At 42.4% G+C, this 19,856-nt stretch overlaps 1 protein-coding gene across 1 annotated transcript in view; it reads left to right on the forward strand.

Moving 5' to 3' along the window:
• The first annotated feature begins 6,773 nt into the window (after positions 1 to 6,773).
• The window catches only part of VEGFC (vascular endothelial growth factor C), an 88,868-nt gene continuing 75,785 nt past the window's right edge, over positions 6,774 to 19,856 (forward strand). Inside the window, exon 1 of the mRNA XM_035557918.2 lies at positions 6,774 to 7,389. Within this exon, the coding sequence (XP_035413811.1) occupies positions 7,246 to 7,389 (144 nt within the window). The 5' untranslated portion in view covers positions 6,774 to 7,245. The remainder of the gene's footprint in view (positions 7,390 to 19,856) is intronic.

The following is a 19,856-nucleotide window of genomic DNA, read 5'->3' on the forward strand; positions in this document are numbered from 1 at the left end:
CACTCTTGATTCAGTACAAAACACAGCTTTTTGAAAGAAACATGTTATGTTTTTTATTAAGCAATTGTTTAGCAGAGAACAAAACCTTCATAGTGACCAAGTTAAGCATGGTGCCAATTCAAACTATTAGTAATGGTAACTTCCTCATCAAAAATGATGTGTGTGTGTGTGTGTATATATATATATTTAAGATGGAATGATAAAATCTATTTTCCATTGTGATGGCAATAGCACTTGTTATTAATTTCATTTTGGATTATAAAGAATATTTTACAGATTGGATTTCCTGTGTACTTGCTTCCAACCCTATCTGTTGGACTGACTTCTGCTGCAATACTGATGTGTAAAAATAAGTGTTTTTGTTATGACTAAGTGTACGTGGTCTGAACATGAGACTGAAAGACAAGAACAAATTTACTTTGTGGTTTGGACCTGAATCAATGAGGAATTGATTCAGTTTCCCTCAAAATATAAGAAATGCCCTATTGGCTCAGACAAACTGTCTGTCTAGACTGTCTATCTAGGTTTCTGTCTCCAACAGTTGCAATTAGAAATGTTATTTAGGGAGAGTACACAAGGCTGTCTGCTTTCTGCAGTCCACTTCCCTCATATTCTTCCAGCATCTTCATCCACTGAATTAGGGATGAATGGTGGTAGTCTTCCACTCCTACATTATTTATTTACTTATTCTTAGTACCCATTTATTGTCCTGATTTCCATTATTTTTTCTGATCTTTTTAACCTGTGTCGTTGTGTGTGCCTACACAGCTTCTCACAGTATCAAATTTCAGAAGTTTGCTACCTGATGTTTCAAACAAAAAACACACATTTCCGCCACCCCTCCACCCCCCCCAAAAAAGTAAAGAAAAAAAAAACCATAGCAAACCAAAACAGAACCCCCACAAACCTCCCTTTCATCATTTTTAAACTAATCTCTAACTACTTTCAACTAATTTCCTCATGTGAAAAATGAAAAAGCAACAGTCTTGGATCTGCATGTCTCCTGATCTGTGTTTCACACTTCTGAATCAGTAAGATGGGCTGAAGTAAAATCCGAAGTCTGAACCAGCACCGGAAAAGGAAATTTTAGAACTTCAGCCAAACCTTGCAATATATCGCTAACAATGCTATTGCTGACCCTAAGGAATGAAGGGCAACATAGGTGGAATATACTATTAGTTTGTTATATTTACAGAAAAGATCTAGCTAGCAGGAACGGCACAGACAGGTAGTCTTAAAATTGGAAATAATTTTCATAAAGTCAAGAAATGACTGGAAGAAATGGGAGATAATGGACACCGTTCTGTTGGGAAATGTGAATGCTCCACTTGCTTTGGAAGAGTCAGATCTACAACTGCAGGAAAGGGAACATCTAGCTGGGTAGAAATTCCTCAAAAAAAGGGAAAAAAAGAAAAATCCAGAAGCTCCATCTGACCACAACCTGAATATGAATCTGCCAAATATGCAAGTACCGTATAGGAATGTATAGGCAGAAGAATGTTTTATTACTGTACTATTATCATCACTTTGTTTGCTCAGTACAGGAGAGTTTTGAAGTACCCTTTTCCAGTGTTGGGCATCATCTTTCAAATGATGTCTGGATCAATTAGAGTATTCCAAGGACAATTATAAGGATGAGTAGAACTTCAAAAAATGAAAATCTGTGCAGAAATTTTGGAAAAACTGATATTATTTTGCCTAAAACAAGATGGCTTAGTAGAGAGGGAGGAAATGTTCAAATACATAAAAGGCTTTTATAAAAAGGGTAAGAGAAGAATTAACTTTGGTAAGGAACCTATTAAATAATAAGGAAAAAATGTAGATCATAACAAGTAATAACACATTGCACTGTTCTGGGCTTGGAAATGAATTCATCTCAATACTGCTTGATAATTTTTTTGGTGGAAGACTTAATACTTCAGCAATTTGTAGTTGAAGGGTTCAGCATATTCTTAACTCCCAGAACTGCCAAAATATTGAACAGAAGGCTTTAAGCGATGAATAAAAAAGTGGAGAATGCAGCAAAAGATATGCTAGTGGAGAAACAGTTAATGGAAACTGCATCTCTTTACAGAAATAATTAGTTGTGGCATTGTTTTAACAACTATAGAAAAGGGGGGGGAATTCTGAATACATTCTTTGTCTTATTAGGTTGTCAGTTGGAAGGCTACTGCTGGAATGTTTGTAACATTGCAAGAGTGTGTGTGTGTAGTGGTCATATGGTGTTGAGTCCTACTATGTTTTGTTGAATCTAATTCTATTTATATAGTGATGTGGCTTAAGTTATACACAATTTAGTTTATGCACAGCTTTCAGCTAAGAGGTAACATAAGCTTACAATCTGTCATTTTATTGTTTATAGTCAGAGATTATAACTACAAACAACATCACTACATGGAGAGATTAGTTTACAGGAAGTTGATGTTCTCTGCATGCCTGCTTATGTGTAAGACCTTAAACACAAGAGCAAAGAGACGCTATGGTAAAGAGAGAGATTCTAATGTAAGATGGCTGAATAAAATGCATGTGAGGGCTTTTTCCATTCTAAATTGAGAGCAACTTCCAAGATATGTAACTTGGCCCGGGGAATTCAAACACTTTCCTTTCCTTGAGATGCTGCCTTGTGCTGCACCTTTTTGCATCATAACATCCCCTTAATATGGCCAGGTTTGATAGGGTTTTATGCTATTGCAGATGGCCAGTCAATAGCATAAAGAAATTCTAATGTTAAATGCCAATAGTCTTGATTTTAAGAGTTTAGATGGAGGATCCCTGAGAACAAAGAAATCCTAATAATCCTGTAATCCATGAATATCAACAAGTGTCAAAGGGCTGAAGACAAAAGATTCCTGTCTTGTCAGTTAATTTTCAAGAGGGTTGAACACTTATACCAAAAGAAAGAGACGTTTCCAGATGATGATGATGATTAAATAAATAAAAAATACCAGAAATAATAAAATAAAATCCAGAAAATGAAAAGCACTAGGCCAAGCAAAGCATCACAGAAAATGACTTTGCAGATGTGCCATCTCTCATTAAATTAAAGCTATTCATCCTGTCAATATTTCTGGTTAAAGTTACATTTCAGAGTCCCTAGTTGGGGGTTTTGTGTAGAACAGTACCCCATGGGTTAAGTTGTACAGTAAGGATGCCTGATTAAAGTCAAGGAAAGATTTCGGTTACTTCTGGTGATCTTTAAGCCCCCACTCTTTAAATCCTTTTCTAGGATCGTATAAGGAAATACTAATTGAGGGCCTGTACAAATTATGTCTTTAAATCTGCTTGTGAGGAATGAGGAAGGCCATTATGCACACAAACAATGAAATTTCAGTACTCCAAAATGTTTTCAGTAAATCATATGTTTTATATAAACAAGAGGATTTGTGGCAGAGAAGTGGACTACAGCCTGAAATTCACTGCATCGTCTTTTTCAGTAGCTAAATGTTCCCTTGCACAGAACTAGTTACACACAGTAGATAAGTAATAGGATAAGAAATGTGTAATAAGACTTGGGACTGAAAGATTCAATTGTCAGAAAATTCATTACTGATCAGCTGTTCTGATAGTTTGATGCTGAACCCTAAGTGCCTTCTCCCCTCGCTCCCCCCTCATACATTAGGCTTATTTACAGTATTTTACATAGGACTTTGCTAGTTAAGGTACTAATTAACATCCAATTTTTTCTTCCGTACTTTTGAGCACTGGAGGAACAATGGGAGAGTCATATCTGTAGGGGAATTAAGGACTAAGTTTACAACTGCACCTTCATTCTTTCGAATTACTCCATAATAGCACTTCAAGTTGCTGAGCTTGGGAAAAATATCTCTATCTTTGAGATTTACATTAAATACAGATTCCACCAAAACTCACCAGTAAATATGTGTGTGTTGAAAAAAAAGCAAACCTGCTGTTTTAACTCCTGGGTATGTGTCTGTCTATGTAAGAACAGAGCGCAAGAGAGATTGATTCAAACCAAATGCAAGGCTTTAAGTGTAAGGAGAATAGAAATGACGTTCTGTGAAAGGAAAACATTCAACAGCTTGTTTTTCAGTCCTGAAAGATCTAAAATAAGCAAACTCTATAGTAAGCAAACAGACCAAATTACAACAGCATGCTACTGATTTTTGTTGCTGCTATTGACACTTTTCTGTTCCCCATTCTTGGCTCACGTTTCCTACGGTGGTTCATCTCTGACTTTGCTATCACCATTTGTTAGCAGTATGAAAGCAGTATTGAAATATATCTGCCAAATATATTGGAGAGGAGTGTTAACAGATACGTCTAGATACTGTAGAAGAATGTGTTTCATAGATATATGTTACACCAACTTCAGCATCAGAATGAGGCCTGGACATATTTTAAAGCAATTTTAAAACAAGACCAAGAGAATTCATTTGAAGGAATTTTATACCTGACATTAAAAAGTTTCCTTTCTTTGCCAATAGTAGCTATTACCACTGTTAAAGCATAACATGGCAAGAGCTAGAACTATATTTCTACACTACTGGAGATATCTCTTTAGTCATTTGTGTTTATAAGGTCAGTTCACTGCCAAGACTATTAAGAGCTGCTTAAAATTAATTACATTGTCCTGTAGGCCTTGCAAGGATATTTTCATATAACTGAAAATTATTAAATAAACTCTGTATTGTAATTTGAAAATAAAAGGAAGGATATCTATCGCTAGCTGATTGGGGAAAGGAGAAAAGATTTTAAATCAGCAAACCTTTAAATTATCCCATCTTTTAGGGGGCTGAAAGAAATACGGCCTGAATTGACAGAAATCTGTAAAATGACTCCAAGCCGATGTAGTATGCATTTACTTGTAAACCAAAGATGGTTGAAATTTATAATACATTTATTTTAGAACCCTTAAGCTTAGACCGTGACTTCAGGTGTTATGAGACTGTGATTACGATCTTTCCATCATGACTGTTTAAACTCGCTACACAGAGCAGTTGGTGGAAATGCTCTCTTGTGTAAAAGTATTTCATGCCATGAAGGATGTTCTGTGAATCAAGGGAAAAGGGGACAGAGTAAGAGTGCTGGTGAAGTGGGAAAATAGATGAGGAAGCCAGCTGATGTAGTGGTAGCATAGCATGAGCATTATGTTCCATTTTTTGTGATTTAGCAATGAAGAGATGCTCCTTGCATGACACTCCATTGAAATATCTGTGCATGATTTTGTCACTTTCTGCAGCAATATGATGTTTCTGAGAGACTTTGGAGTGTTTAAAACTCAAGCAAGTAATGCTGTGTTTCTGTTTAGATGGGTTTTGCATGCTGGAGTATGCTTACTGGCTTTAATCCTGTGCTTTGATCCATAGCACTGTAAGGGTCCATTGAAGAACAACAGGCTTTGTAAATTACTTATACTATTTGGTATCTTCATAGGGTTTTACTCAACTTCTACCACTGTCATCTATTCATTGCTTCACTGTGTCCTGGAGATATTAAATTGTTAGTGCTTCAATAACTTTGTAGTAACTATGAAAAACTGTTTTAAAACATCTCTCTATCCAAACTCGAGATTTCATTCTGACTGCAAGTGAAGTGATTGCTTCCTAGCATCAAAACAATTCCTTTGTGCAGCAGCAAGCTGCAAAATGCCATTTTGAGAAGGGTAAGGAATGACACAGAAAGACCAGAAGGTGCCTACAGGCCTGCTAGAGCCCCCTGTGCGTAAGCCCTAGGATGGCGCTACCTGCAGAGTCACATACTGGGGTTCCCAAGGAGAGGAGCAGTGTAACATGAGCAGGGTGCCAGCAGCCAGCCAAGGCAGGCCGGGATCTGCCCACACAGCGTGTTCCCATATAGTCTTGTATCCAGAAGATGTTTACGAGGGATGCGGAACCGTTTGAAAAGCTTTTTAAACGTGTATGTGTTTCAATAACGCTCTTACATCAAGCAATGGTAGAACAGGGAATATAACTTCTTCCGTTTGCATAGCAGAGGTTTGGGCAGGCTGTTCTCTATTATTTCATTAGCACTGTGCAATTTGCTTTGGTTTAACGTTTGACTTTTTATTTTCTTGTAAGCTTTGATCAGTGTCACTGTAGCACAGCATCCGTGTTGTTTTACTTAGGGCTCTGAACGGGGTGGCACTTCTGTTCTGAGGTGGCTCTGAGCTGTCATTGATAGGGAGGCTACAAATAAGTAAGAAATACTCTGTGGGGTATTCGGTTTTTCACTTGACGAATGTTTTCTCTCCAGCCAAAAACGCTGCATGCCTGCTACGCTCTCCCAAAGGGAGCTGCCAACGCCGCTCAACAAGTAGCTGGTTAGGATTAAAGGCAAATCTTGCAAAACTTCACACGGGCTCAGAGTGCATTGTAACCAACTTCATCCAGCGGTTTCGGAGCTGAACGCAGCCAGTGGGGAACTTTGATTCCCCCTCGGGGCTGGGACCTAGAGCGGGCGTTTTTTTTCTTTTTTTCTTTTTGGCGGAGGCTCAAGGCTTGGGGCTAGACAAGCCGGGCTCGGCCACCCGCATCTTCTGGGGCTCCCCCTCCTCCCCTCCGCTCTCCGGCGGAGCGGGGCCGCCTCTCCCGCGCTGCGCTCCGCTCCGGGGCCGCCGGCGGCAGGCGGCGCACCAGCAGCAGCGGCAAGAGGAGGAGGAGGAGGAGGAAGGCCGGCCCCCTCTCTCCGCCCGGAGGTGCAGGCAGAGGGCGCTTTCGCCATGCGCGACTCCAGGCGCTGCGCACCCCCCGGCCGCGCCGCCGCTGACAGGCGTCGGGCGAGCGCTGCGCGGAGCCGCGCGGAGCCCTGCGGGCGGGGCCGGGCCCCGCGGGAGGGCGCGCAGGGGCCGCGCCGCCAAGGGGGAGCTGCCGGCTGCGGGCGGCTGCTCCGTGCCGCTTTCCCTCCCTCCTTCCCTCCCTCCTTCCTTTCCTCCTCCTCCTCCTCTCTGCGCTTTCTACCTCCCCTGCTCCTGAGTGAGCGCGGCCTCGGATGTCCGGTTTCCTGGTGGGTTTTTCACCTGGCAAACTCCGGATAACTTCGGTGAGAATTCGCAAAGCGGCCGGGAAAGTTGGGAACTCCCCTGCAGGCGCCTAGGAGCTGCTGCTGCTGCTACCGCATCTTCTCCATCCCGCGGATTTTACTGCCTTGGATATTGCGAGGGGAGGGAGGGAGGGGGACAGGACAGCGAAAGCCAGGGTGGGGAGAGAGAGGACGAGAAGGAGCCCCGCAGCTCTGCCCGCATTCCTCCGCTCGCCCCGCGGCCCCCCGCCGTGCCATCTTATCACAATGCACTTGCTGGAGGTGCTCTCCCTCGGCTGCTGCCTCGCTGCCGGCGCCCTGCTCCTGGGACCCCGGCAGCCGGCCGCCGCCGCCGCCTACGAGTCCGGCCAGGGCTACTACGAGGAGGAGCCCGACGCCGGGGAGCCGAAGGTAAGGCCGTGCCCCGCGGAGGATGCCAAGCTCGCCCGTCGGGCCGCCGGGCTCCGAGCCCCTTCGGGTGCGCCGCTCGCAAGTCCTACCGGCGAGGAAAAGAGATCTGGGAGAAGGGGAGGAAAGGAAGGAGTGTTTTAGGAGGGAGGGAAAAGAAAAAAAGAAGGCTGCACAGCGAACAGCCCCGTTCCCAAAGAAACGCGAAGCGCCTGATGGGCAGCCCAGAGGCCGCGCGTCCCGGGCATGGGGATGAGGCCGTGCCCGGCAGCCGCAGCTTTCCCTGGGCCGGCAAAGCTCGGGGCTTCTCCGCTGAGGGCGAAGCTGGGGGGTCCCGGCAGCGCCGGCAGCTCCCTGGGGTGGGCTGAGGTGCGAGGAGCCCAGTGCTGCTGGAGGAAGGGCTGCAAGAAGCAGCTGGGCACAGGGATGGAGCAGCAAGGGAAACGTGGGGGACGGTGACAGCAGAAACAGAGACCTTCCACTTGTCGAAAAGTCTCTCTCGGAGTTATTGACACTTTGGATGACTTAGTGCTGCGTGACAGCGTGTACAGAAGGTGTGACGTGACACACCAATCTGAACCTTGCCCAGGCGTGCGGATTGGGACTTGCTTAAATCCTCCAGTTTCAATCACAGATACTTGCAGGGCTGCCTTAACTTCTATTTGCATAGGAAAATTTGTAACTTAGTGTTTGAGTACCTCTCAGCAGTCATTGTGGTTTTGCAGTTCTTGGTATGCTGATGCATAAAAATGATGCATAGAATGTGATTGTATAAGCATGTGACATTATTAGATAGACCTCTGAAGTCTGAGCTTTATAACAGCTCTTCCCCTCATCGCATTGTTTTTGAAGACTTGTGTCATGCTTTTGGAAAGCAATCAGGACCCAGTTCATTCGTTATTCACTTGGCGGGGGGAGTGTGTGGATTACAAGCTGAGCTGGTATTCTGACTTTTTTTCTAGGTTTGCAGCAATAGTTTTGATCTGGTTGAAGAAATAAATGTAATGTAACAGTGCTGTTTGTTTTACTGAGCGGGAGTTTTTACAGTAGCTACATGGGAAGTCAAGTTTTGACGGTGTACATGTTAGCTGTACGCTTATTTTGGATATCCAAACTGTTGCAGACCATATGTTGTTAACAGGCTTCGTGCATTTCAAGTAATATTCTATATGGAGAAGGTTGCTGAGTATGCTGTAGTCTCCCTCCAAATATTTCAATTACAGATGGATGTTATCAATTTTAATGTTCTAAATGCTAGTATGCTGCCAGCTTTCATATTACTTAAATGTTTATTAGGTACTCTTCAAATCTAAGTATTAAAAAATAGGAACACAAAATAAACCCAGCTGGTCACTTATCACTTAGGCTATTTATTTAAAAAAATGTGAAACTTAAAAAAGAGTAAAAATACCTCGACTCTCTCCAGCCTGTAACTGACTGTAAGCCAGTGAACTGAGTGAAACTGATGCTTGAGGTGTAAACCCTCAGACTATCTTGTGCTGGAAAGAAAAAATCAAAACTGGAGCATGGCACATCCTTTGCACACTGAAGTGGCTGAGATCGAACAGCTGATTGTGAAGAAATGCCCCTGAGTGATGCCGTGTGTTCTCACGCACGTGTTGTAGGCAGTCACTGTGTTTCTTAAAGAAACTTCAAAGTCTTTCGGAGCTGCCTCTGTAGAGCACCGTGCAGAAGTGCAAGCGTTCCCTGGAAAGAAGGGAACCGTGAGCAAACCAAAGGAAGAAAGGTCAAGAGACGGGGAAGTGAGTGGGATAGCATGTGTTAAGCAATTAAATTAACAGAAAAGTGTTTTTGTGCCTGGCTACTGGTGAGTAGCAGAGAGAGAGAGATTGTGCATCACAGCAGGCTTAGTCACGTTGGGAGGCTTTAGCTGGGAGTTTGTTGCTTTTGATGGAACTGTTGGAGTGAGTGAGTATTGTGCATAGTTGTTGCTGTGACGAGAGAATGTGGGATGACTGTCTCAAGTAATTAGAAAGTATTAAATAAGTAAACTGTACGTAATTGTTTCAAGGAAAATACGATTATATTGTCAGTAGAAAGACATTTGCTTGAACTTTCTGAACATGAATGGAAAATGCATGATCACTTCTGTTTGTAGACACTACGCTTCCTCTGGTTTAACTTTCCACCCTATACTGCTGCATTTTATACTGATGCCTAAGTGCAGGTCATACAGCCTTTTGGGTTGACTCTTTTATGACTTTTTTTATTCCTCTTTGCTTCCTATTTTAAGAAGGTCAGCTTTAGAAACGTTTTTTTAGAGTGTGGGTGAAGTTGACGGTCCTCCAACACAGGAGGCAGAAAATAGCGTTGTGTTTTTATGCAGGTGAGTGTTATATATTAGTTATATTAGTTTTGTCCTGGAGATGTGCAGCAACTTGGAAGCATTACAGATAAAAATAGTAGCGCTTCTTCATGTATAGCTCTTAAAAGGGCATGCTCTGCTGCAGCTGGGCACTGATAAGCTTGTGCAACACTGCCTCCTCTCCCCCCCCCCCTTTTTTTTTTTCCTTCAGCCATAGGGTAGTGTTCATTATTTGACAAGATTACAGGGCCCAGATTAAGACTTCTCAGATGAACTGTCTGATCAGTGGATGGGGAGCGACCCCTGCCCGTAAATCATCTCCTTTGGATTTCCTGCATGGCCAGGGAGTTCCCCCAGCGTGCAGAACCTCATGCAGCTGGCTCTGCCACCTCGCCCCCTGGCACGCAGCCGTGTCCCCAGCGCTTTGTGCCTTTGGAACGTCTTTGAGTCAGCAATGTGCAGCAAATATGTGCTGTCTACCCAGGAGGTCAAAGTGTACTTAATAATAATACCTTATTGTTTGCCGAAAGCTTAAAAATGACCTGGAGGGGCAATGTGGGCATTTTGGGTATGAACTAAAATTCTGAAGTTACTGAAATGAAGGCGTGACAGTGGCATGTACCTAGACTGAATTAATGGGAGTGTGGTAACAATAGCAGGAATAGGTTATTATGGTAACAATAATGGTAACAGTAGCACGGTAACAATAGCGGGAAAAAAGCTAGTGACACAGCTAGGAAGGCTTGCTGAAATCGCACCTTCGTCTTGCTACGTAGTCAAACTTTTGGGATTATGTGGCAATGCAAAAGTAGTATTGATTGATCGTTCCACATTGGTTTAGGAGGTTTGAAACTATAAATACCCAAGAATTCTTAGTTTTGCATTAAAATATGAATAACAACTGAAAATTTGAATTTATTTGACTGTTTTTAGGTGTGTCCCTGAAAGTGGCAATGGGGCCTCTCTGTGCAGACAGCCATACAGAACAGTCTTTGTGCTTTGATTTTGTGGATTTTTTTTTTCTTTTTCCCACCCTCGTCAAAATAGGTGCCCTTACATGAGCTCCCTTTATCTTGGATGTTATCTCAGCTGAGACATACCTTTATCATCTTAATTATATTTTAAATCTGACCTAATCATAACATGCTGCTAGTTGATGGCTAATGGTGTTTAAATACCATTCATGTGGGAGTGGGAGGAAAGCAGTCTGTCAGTTTCTGAGATTTCTTCCTTTCCCTACATCCTGATGGTGTAATCTCAAATCTACCGTGTCATAGCCAGCTCTAAGTTTATGAAGTGTGCCTTACTCTGTGCCTTGATGCTTGCTACGCACATTGGTAAGAGGTGAGGCTGGATTTTCCATGCTGCTGGAGCACTGCTACTTTTCATAAACCTCATGCCCAGTAGTCAAGCAGTGCTAAAATGACTAGGCAGAGAGAAGGTTATTTTTTAATGCTGTTACTATTTTGTCTCCAGCAACTTTCCTTTTTATAAACGTGGCCACTCTCTTTTCAGATGAACATGCAAAGATGCTGTCTTTTTGGGAGGCATGACTTGTATCAAATGCAACTAGATGAACCTGAGGAATGTAATAGGACCTATTGTGAAGACTAAGTACAGCTTCTGCAAGTGAAATTGTTAAACCTTTGCCTAGCTTTTTCTGTGAGGAGAGTACAATACTAAGCTCCAAGAGCTCGTGGCACTTCCTAGTTCTTGGTGTAAGTATGTGCATTCCTGGGTATCTTGTGTAAGCACACTTATGTGTCTGTGAGGGATTTCATAGGATTGCTGCTGACAAATAACTGCATTTCTGAAGGCTCTAAAAAAAAAAAAGCCTGAGTATTATTTTAACTAACTGCAGTATTTGAAGGCTTACAGAAACATCCCTTCAAAAATATTATTTTTAAGCTCATTTAGGTTCAATGTCTTTTGAGCTTCTGCATGTTCTCCAAGGGTGTGTGTTCACTTAATTTACAAAAAAATAAACCAAGACTTGCCGTTCTTGCTGTTGTAGCTAGAGTGGTGGTAATAATCATCTCCCATTGATACTCTGCATCCAGAATAGGAAGTCTGCCTAGAACCTCATGTTCAGCTGCTGCTTTTCTGAATGTGGTCAGCGATTCATTAAAACAAAATGCTTGGAACAAAGGAAATCCATATGAAGTCAGACTGGTATCCTATCAAGTTTAATATCCTTGTTTAATGTAAAAAATGTGCTACAGCTGTTTGTAGAACGAATTATAAGAAATTCCAAGTAAGGTTGTTATTTGAAAGATGTAAGCTCCTTCAAAGTTGCATAAGAGTTAAATATCTTATAAAGTCTTGAATTTAGTGTAGTAACTGGGATAAGTATAATTGTTTCATTAACTATTATAAATATTCAATAGCTGTACTTTGGGAGGAGGGGATTTCCATCCTGATTTTTAACCTGAGTGATGTGTAAGTACCATGCATATATAAGGATCTGCATCGAAGACAGTAATGGCTGCATAAATTGCAACAGAGTTTTAATTTAAAACATTGATAGCTTAGAGGAATCACGAAGGGGCTGTCTGAATTCTTATTTTGTATGAATTTGTCAGCTTTTTTTCATAGTATTAAAAAATTGTTTTCTGTTTATGTCACCAGAAGTTTTTCTGATGACTCAATAATAATGCATTGCTCTATTTTCTCTCCTTTGTTGCATTTCAGAATTTAGTTATGAAGTAACTAAATCATAAGTCATTTACTCTTTGTTCTTATGTTGTCATCATTGTAAATCAATCTCTCTATCTCTTTCGTAATTTTTTTTTAATTTTCTTGATTTTCTTTAGCCATCTTTCTAAGATGGCTAAAACTCCTTGCAGATATTTAGAGACTTTATTTGCTGGTGGAGTGAATGAGTATTTTGGTAAGGTGCTCCAGTTAGCAAAGTAACCAAGAGGAATGCAGTTCATTCAGAAGGAAAATAAAAAGCACAAGAAAAAACACCTGACAACTGGAGAAAAAAAATCTAATAGTAGTAGTTAGTAGATTTTGGCTAGACTGAGTTCTCCCCAGGTATGGTTGACTTCTGTTTTTGTCATCTTACAGGATGGGTTGTCCTCCTAGGAGTGGTTACTGAGTATTATAGAAGTAGTAGTTTATCTTTTGTATGGAATTCTTGGTTCCTTGATTGGGGTTAACTTCAATAAAAATTGACTGTGGAAGTTAATGACACAAGTTATCTGATATCGCCGTCACCCTGAACCCTGTTGAAAGTGTTTCAAATCCTGTTCCTCATAAAAGAGAGCAAGGCTTTTTGTTCTGGGTAAGGGAGAAAAAAATATTGGCAAAGAGTTTGGAGAACTCTTGGAAGACACCAGATGGCTGCAGGGGGCAGTGGTGTTTGTGTCTGGTGTCATAGATGTTGCTTCCCGTACGTTACCCTTGCATGCTTGTGGCTGTGTTGTGACATAAGTAATTTCAACAATGAGATGTCATCTGCCTGTGTCATCCAGAGCGAAGTCCTTTACACCATAAAATGTTTTCGTTCTTTGACTTATCCAAGAGCTGTGCTCAGCTGCCAGAGAAGAGAGATCAATTCAGCAGAGGGGATTACTTCTTTGCACAGTAGTAGTGCTTGATAATTTCCAGTCTTTTTCCAAAGGAGATCCCTAGCACCCCCCACGTGTGAAAATTTCCAGGACTTCGTAAAGATGTAAAACTGTAGATTTCCTACTAGAGGTTATTCAGAAGAAGCAAAAGTAGTCCCTAGCTGCCCTTCAACTTTCTTTGACTGCAGAATTTGTCAGACCTGAATGTATTTGTGGTGGACTGCTCCAGCTGTCTAGAGTGTACTTGCCGCATCACACTATTTAGAGCCAAATTGCAGTACTTAGAGCCAAGAGAAAAACTGGCCAAGTGAAACTTCACACGTTAGCTGCTATCTACTTACTCATGTTTGTGATTTGGGGGTTTTATGGGTGTGGTTTTTGGTTTTCCAAATTGGCCAAGAGAGATGCAGCTAGTAGTAACTTCTGCAGTCTGCTGGAAAAAAAAAAAAACATTCTCATCAGATAAACAAGGAAAAGCAATTGTAGAGGTTGAGGTATTACTTCCAGGTCAAACATTAGTTTTGGCAGAGCTTTTGTAATTCTGATACAAGAGCCATTCCCTCCTTTTCCAAATAGGTGGCTTAATGTTTGTTACCTCCAAGTATCCGTATACACAGCCATGTGAGGAAAGTTGATGGTTGTTGTGTGAGATGTGCTGCCAACAGATGTTGAGATCCAAGTTCCTGCTCCACTGACTCTAATCCCAATTTTGTGGGATTCTCGCTGGTGAAGTGGTTGAGGGCAGCTTGCAGGGATTCCCTTTTATGAGCCCCCTGGGACCCAAAGCCAGCCCAAGCTGATAATGCTGTGAACCTGTTTTCATGCTATAGGTGCTCATAAGCACCAAGACTGGGAGCTGTGGACTTTTTTCAGAGAATCACAGAATCGTCTAGGTTGGAAGAGACCTCCAAGATCATCTAGTCCAACCTCTGTCCTAACACTAACAAGACCTCCACTAAACCATATCACTAAGGACTACATCTAAACGTCTTTTAAAGACCTCCAGGGATGGCGACTCAACCACTTCCCTGGGCAGCCCATTCCAATGCCTAACAACCCTTTCGGTAAAGAAGTTTTTCCTAATATCCAACCTAAACCTCCCCTGGCGCAACTTTAGCCCATTCCCCCTCGTCCTGTCACCAGGCACATGGGAGAATAGACCAACCGCTACCTCGCTACAGCCTCCTTTAAGGTGCCTATAGAGAGCGATGAGGTCGCCCCTGAGCCTCCTCTTCTCCAGACTGAACAAGCCCAGCTCCCTCAGCCGCTCCTCGTAAGACTTGTTCTCCAGACCCCTCACCAGCTTCGTTGCCCTTCTCTGGACTTGCTCAAGTACCTCCATGTCCTTCTTGTAGTGAGGGGCCCAAAACTGAACACAGTACTCGAGGTGCGGCCTCACCAGGGCTGAGTACAGGGGGACAGTCACTTCCCTAGACCTGCTGGCCACACTGTTTCTTATACAAGCCAGGATGCTGTTGGCCTTCTTGGCCACCTGAGCACACTGCTGGCTCATATTCAGCTGACTATCAACCAATACTCCCAGGTCCTTCTCTGCCAGGCAGCTTTCCAACCACTCATCTCCCAGCCTGTAGCTCTGCTTGGGGTTGTTGCGCCCCAGGTGCAGGACCCGGCACTTGGCCTTGTTGAACTTCATACAGTTGACCTCAGCCCATCGCTCCAGCCTATCCAGATCCTCCTGCAGAGCCTTCCTACCCTCAAGCAGATCGACACACACACCTAACTTGGTGTCGTCTGCAAACTTACTGAGGGTGCACTTGATCCCCTCATCCAGATCATCGATAAGGATATTAAAGAGGACTGGCCCCAGTACTGAGCCCTGGGGGACTCCACTAGTGACCGGCCTCCAACTGGATTTGACTCCATTCACCACAACTCTTTGGGCCCAGCCATCCAGCCAGTTTTTAACCCAACGAAGTGTACGCCAGTCCAAGCCCCGAGCAGCCAGTTTCTTGAGGAGAATGTTGTGGGAAACCTTGTCAAAAGCCTTACTGAAGTCAAGGTAGACCACATCCACAGCCTTTCCCTCATCCACTAAGCATGTCACTTTGTCATAGAAGGAGATCGAGTTCATCAAGCTTGGTTTCACACTTACTTGCACTTAAAAGTGCTCTAAAAATTGAACTCCAGGAACTGCCTTGTCCAGGCGTTCTCACTTTGAGCTGTATACGTATTATAGAAACTTAACATGGAGAAAGAAAAAATTCTGAATAGCTTAAAACATAAGGAGAGCCTAAACCAAAGAAAACTTTAAGGGGAAATGTGCTTGAACGGCTTTGCTTTCATTTATTCATTTGGGGGTGGGATGGGAGAAGTATTTCCACAATTCTTGGACATTATTTTGGTATGTTTTAAAAATAAAAACCAGAATTTCTCTGGAAATCTTGCCTTTAGAGCTCTGAGAACTCACCACAGACTTGATCTGTCACTCTTCTTGACCAACATCTGCTAAGTTTTGCAAACTGCGGTAGCGTTGTATTTTCTGTAATCTGGAGACTAAGATGACACCATGACACTGGAAGTCAAAAAAAAAAAAAAAAAGGCATTTGCCTTTCTTATCCCTAAAATGGTAGTTTATTTGATGTAATACTGATGACAAAAATCTCTGCTTGCTTCCAGTCTCTCTGTTACTTGGAGAACACCACTCCTACTATTTCTCTTTATTTCTAATGCAGAAAAAGCAAATTATGTAACATCAGTTGTTCTGGTTATGGATGTTTGTATCTGGCAGCAGATAAACTTGATAGAAAAAAACATTGCCTGTGAATGTAATAGTGCCAAGACTCTAGATAGAGACAGTGTGTATCCCTTTTGTAGAATTCCTACTTACGGTTAGATTGAGAGTAATTAACTAAGGAAACTAAGAGATGTACTTGTGAGGTAGCGGCTTACTGACATTTGTTTCTTGCCTAGGGACAGATGTTTCCAAATAAAAGCAGAGCCTATGACTTCCTCTTCTCCCCGTCCACTCCCCAACAAATCTTGCATAACAGGCAGAATGCTGCTGTGGTACAAACATGACCATTTACTTCATGTTTTTTTTTTTATTTTATTTTTTATTCATGGATGTCAAGGCACTCTTGTTAAGATTTCAATATTTCTTTTTGGTAAGGATTTTTTTTTAATTTCCTTTGTATCTTCAGTATTGAATATTCTGTTATTTGGAAGATGTCAGATAACCTTGCTAATAATCAGCAGGCTGTTATTGTTGAATCACTAGGTTCAGTAAAGATGGAGGAGTGTTTTTTCCAGGAAGAAAGATAGCAATGGGTAATTATTTTGTCCTTCCACTTGGGTGTGTTTCTGGCTGGCTAGAGAGGAACAAAATGTCAGTTTCATTTTAAAATACCAGGAATCATGATGTACGGGCTGCTGGGCACACCTTTTAGGAGAACATTAACAGTGACATGACTGCGTATCATGACTGTTGGCCTGTGACCTTTCTAAAGTTTCATATCCTTTCACAGAGGTTTCATCTAAACTGTCAGGCAGCAGAAGCCAAGAAGTTAGGCTCAAAATGAAATTCCCACGGGATCTCCTTGCTGGACCATTAGTGGTGCTGAATCTGGGGCTTCTGCCTTGTGTTCCCAGGTGTACCTATGGCATGAGAACATACTTTATTAACGTACAATTCAGAAAGGTCTGCTCAGTTGCTGCTCAGCCAGTGACACTGTAGCGCTGGGCATGTGAAATGGTCTGGACCCTGCTTAGGAGGAATTTGCTGTGTCTGTGCTGGGGAAGGTGGGTTTGATAACAGTCTGGGCTTAGGTGAAGATCAGGCTGTCTCCGAATAGCAGATAGGGTTATATAGTGGTGTCTTTGCAGGTACAGTTCCTTCCCAGGACCATGGCACTCAAAAAGACTAAATGCAGCCTGTGCAACTGAAAGGGGTGGAAAGTGATGGGTGGAAAAAATGCTTGCTTTTTCTGTTGTTTTTTCTCCTTACCCAGTAAGAACCTACCTATTTAGCCCTGATCATCAACTGTGAAGAATGATCAGGATCCTTAAGATTAATGAGGACCCTGCTTCTTTTCTTCTCTGTGTGGCTGGGTCAGTGAGTGATCAAATCGCTAGAAACAAATGAAAGGAGTAAAGCCCTGGAGAGGAGTTCTGAGTACTTTCTTTTTCCAAATAGCAATGGAAGGACTGATAAGGCAGTAAAAGCATATTGAACTGCGATCTTGCAGCAGGAAGTAGGTGGGGGAAGTAGCAGGGAAGGATTTTCAGAAGCCAGGACCACATTCTTCAAAGGAAGGGAGAATTAGGCTGCTTTATTGCATGAGGTAGAACCAAAGAGTTAAGCAAACTCTGAACAGTTATTATTAATCTGGATTAATAGCATTAAAAATGTCTTTGTAGTAATGAAACTCTTTGAATATCTTAGCATAGCTAACAGTTTCAGAAAATTAATGAAACTTTCAAATCCTCATCTCTTATGACAGATGGATGATCTGTGTTTTTCTCTTGAGCCTTTAAGTAGCTGCTTTACTCCATGATTAGTTGGCTTGTGGTACGTATTTTGAGTATTGAAGTGACATAAGAGTAGAAGAACGGTGGCTGTACCTGGTCAGACAAAATGCCTGGTTAGCCCTTTATGCTTTTCAGTAGTATCCAACGTGGGTGACTTCATTGCACAGCCCCTGCTGCACACCCGCTAAGCCCTGCTGAAGTGACACGGGATGACTTGGAGAGCGATGACATTCTTGTCAGAGACCTCGTGCATGGGACATGACGAGGAGCAGTCTGTCATGCTCCCCTCTTCTCCCCCAGTTTGTTCCACCTGTAGCCATGGGCACATCTCTCCTTGCAGGAAGACATTTCCCACTGAGTCCTGATCCCCAAAAATTTCTTTTCTAACCTCTGGTTAGAACCATTTCTTTTTCTAACCTCTGGTGAGCTGCCCTGATGCCCCCCTGCGCATAGCATCCAGCTGGTTTGTCCCCAAGTCATTCCCTAGAAACAGCTCAGCAGGTTCATGAGCTGTTTGCTTTGTTTCTTCTCCTTTGTGTCCCGCAGAGCAAGCTCAGGGGAATGTCTGCGGCCCTGGTGCATGAGCATGTACTTGCTGCTGGTTCCATGGCCAACTGGGGACTTAAGCTGGAAAATTTTGACAGCAGGCATTGGCAGGGGCAGTGGAGAGAGATGTTCGCAGAGTCCTGTGCTCATGATGTTTTTTGGAGTGAGAGGGCAACCATGGCAACATGCACCTGGCTGCAGCCACTCTGCTGGCCCTTCCAGTACCTCTTAGGTTGTTTTTTTGGCTGGGCTTTTTCTTTCCTTTTTTATTTATGCCCTTACCACCCAAGGCCTTGCCAAATTACAGGACCTACTTGACAACCTCCTTCTGAGCACAAGAAACGGAAAGTGTCACTACATGCTTACAGACTGCTGGCAGCAGGGCAGCCTGTGGGCTTCTTCCCCTTAAATGATGGGGAGAGGTATTTTTCTAATGTTTCACTTGACTTTTCTCCTGTGTGTTATCCCACACAGAGGCTTTTGACATCAACACCTTTTTGTATTAAGAAGTTTAGTTTTGAGTGGCTGTTCTGCTTGTTTATATGTACATATAAATGATATATATATATGTATAAAACAACAATGAAACTGAAAGAAGTTTGTCTTGAGTCTGACACTTGTGAGTTATGTACGAATCTTCCCTAGTCCTTATCCTAGACAGAGCAGGGAGCAATTCTGTCCATGCCACTTGTGATTTTACTGAGTTCTCTCCTTAGTAGTTCTTTTCCTGGCTAACAGTCTTTCATTTATATAACCTGGTTTTGGTAATGAAGCTGTTCCTTACCTTTGATCATCTGACTTCATACCTTTCCTAATTCTCTGTAAGGTGGCAGAACAAGGAGAGGGGAAAGCCAGGAGTGCCTGCGGTATTCCGGATATGGGACACCACGGATGTGTGTAGGAACACAATGATGTTTTGTTCTTTTCCCTGATAATTCCACTTATTTTAAGTCTCTTGATTGGAGAGTATTTCGTAACATGTCCAACGGAAGTATGATTAAAGTGCCTCTTCTAAAGAAGTTTTAAAAGTATTTATATTGAAGAATTGGATGGGGGAAGACATTTTGTAGTTATTTACTTCCTCAAAATTCTCATAAAAGCTGTTCTTAGAGGCCTGTGTTAAGACAATGTACGGTTATTTAACCTATGTGTTCATAGTGCTTTGAGTTTTTCTGCCTGCCACATGCGCACGAGAGAGGTTTAGCAGGACTAGCTATCTTCTGAGTTATAAACCATGAGTTGTATATTTAATGTTCCTAATGACTTTTTTTTTTTTTTTTTTTTAAGAAATGAGGTGTGTTCTCAAAATAATCTGTGAAATATACCAGCAACCTTGTAAAGGTTGTCTATACCAGTTAACAATAAAATGTGACTCTCAGGCAAGATTTATGAGAGCTTGGTTATATGCACTAACTAGGTGCGTTTGACTAAGCAAATTTATCTTGAACATACCCCTCCATGCTTGCAAATTTTTAGATTTGTGCCAAGCCTGGCCTAAAGCATCAAATGTACGAAATGCCCTTCTGAGGCAGACT

This window comes from Cygnus atratus, chromosome 4 (assembly GCF_013377495.2).
Source record: "Cygnus atratus isolate AKBS03 ecotype Queensland, Australia chromosome 4, CAtr_DNAZoo_HiC_assembly, whole genome shotgun sequence".
In the NCBI taxonomy this organism is placed as follows: Eukaryota; Metazoa; Chordata; class Aves; order Anseriformes; family Anatidae; genus Cygnus; species Cygnus atratus.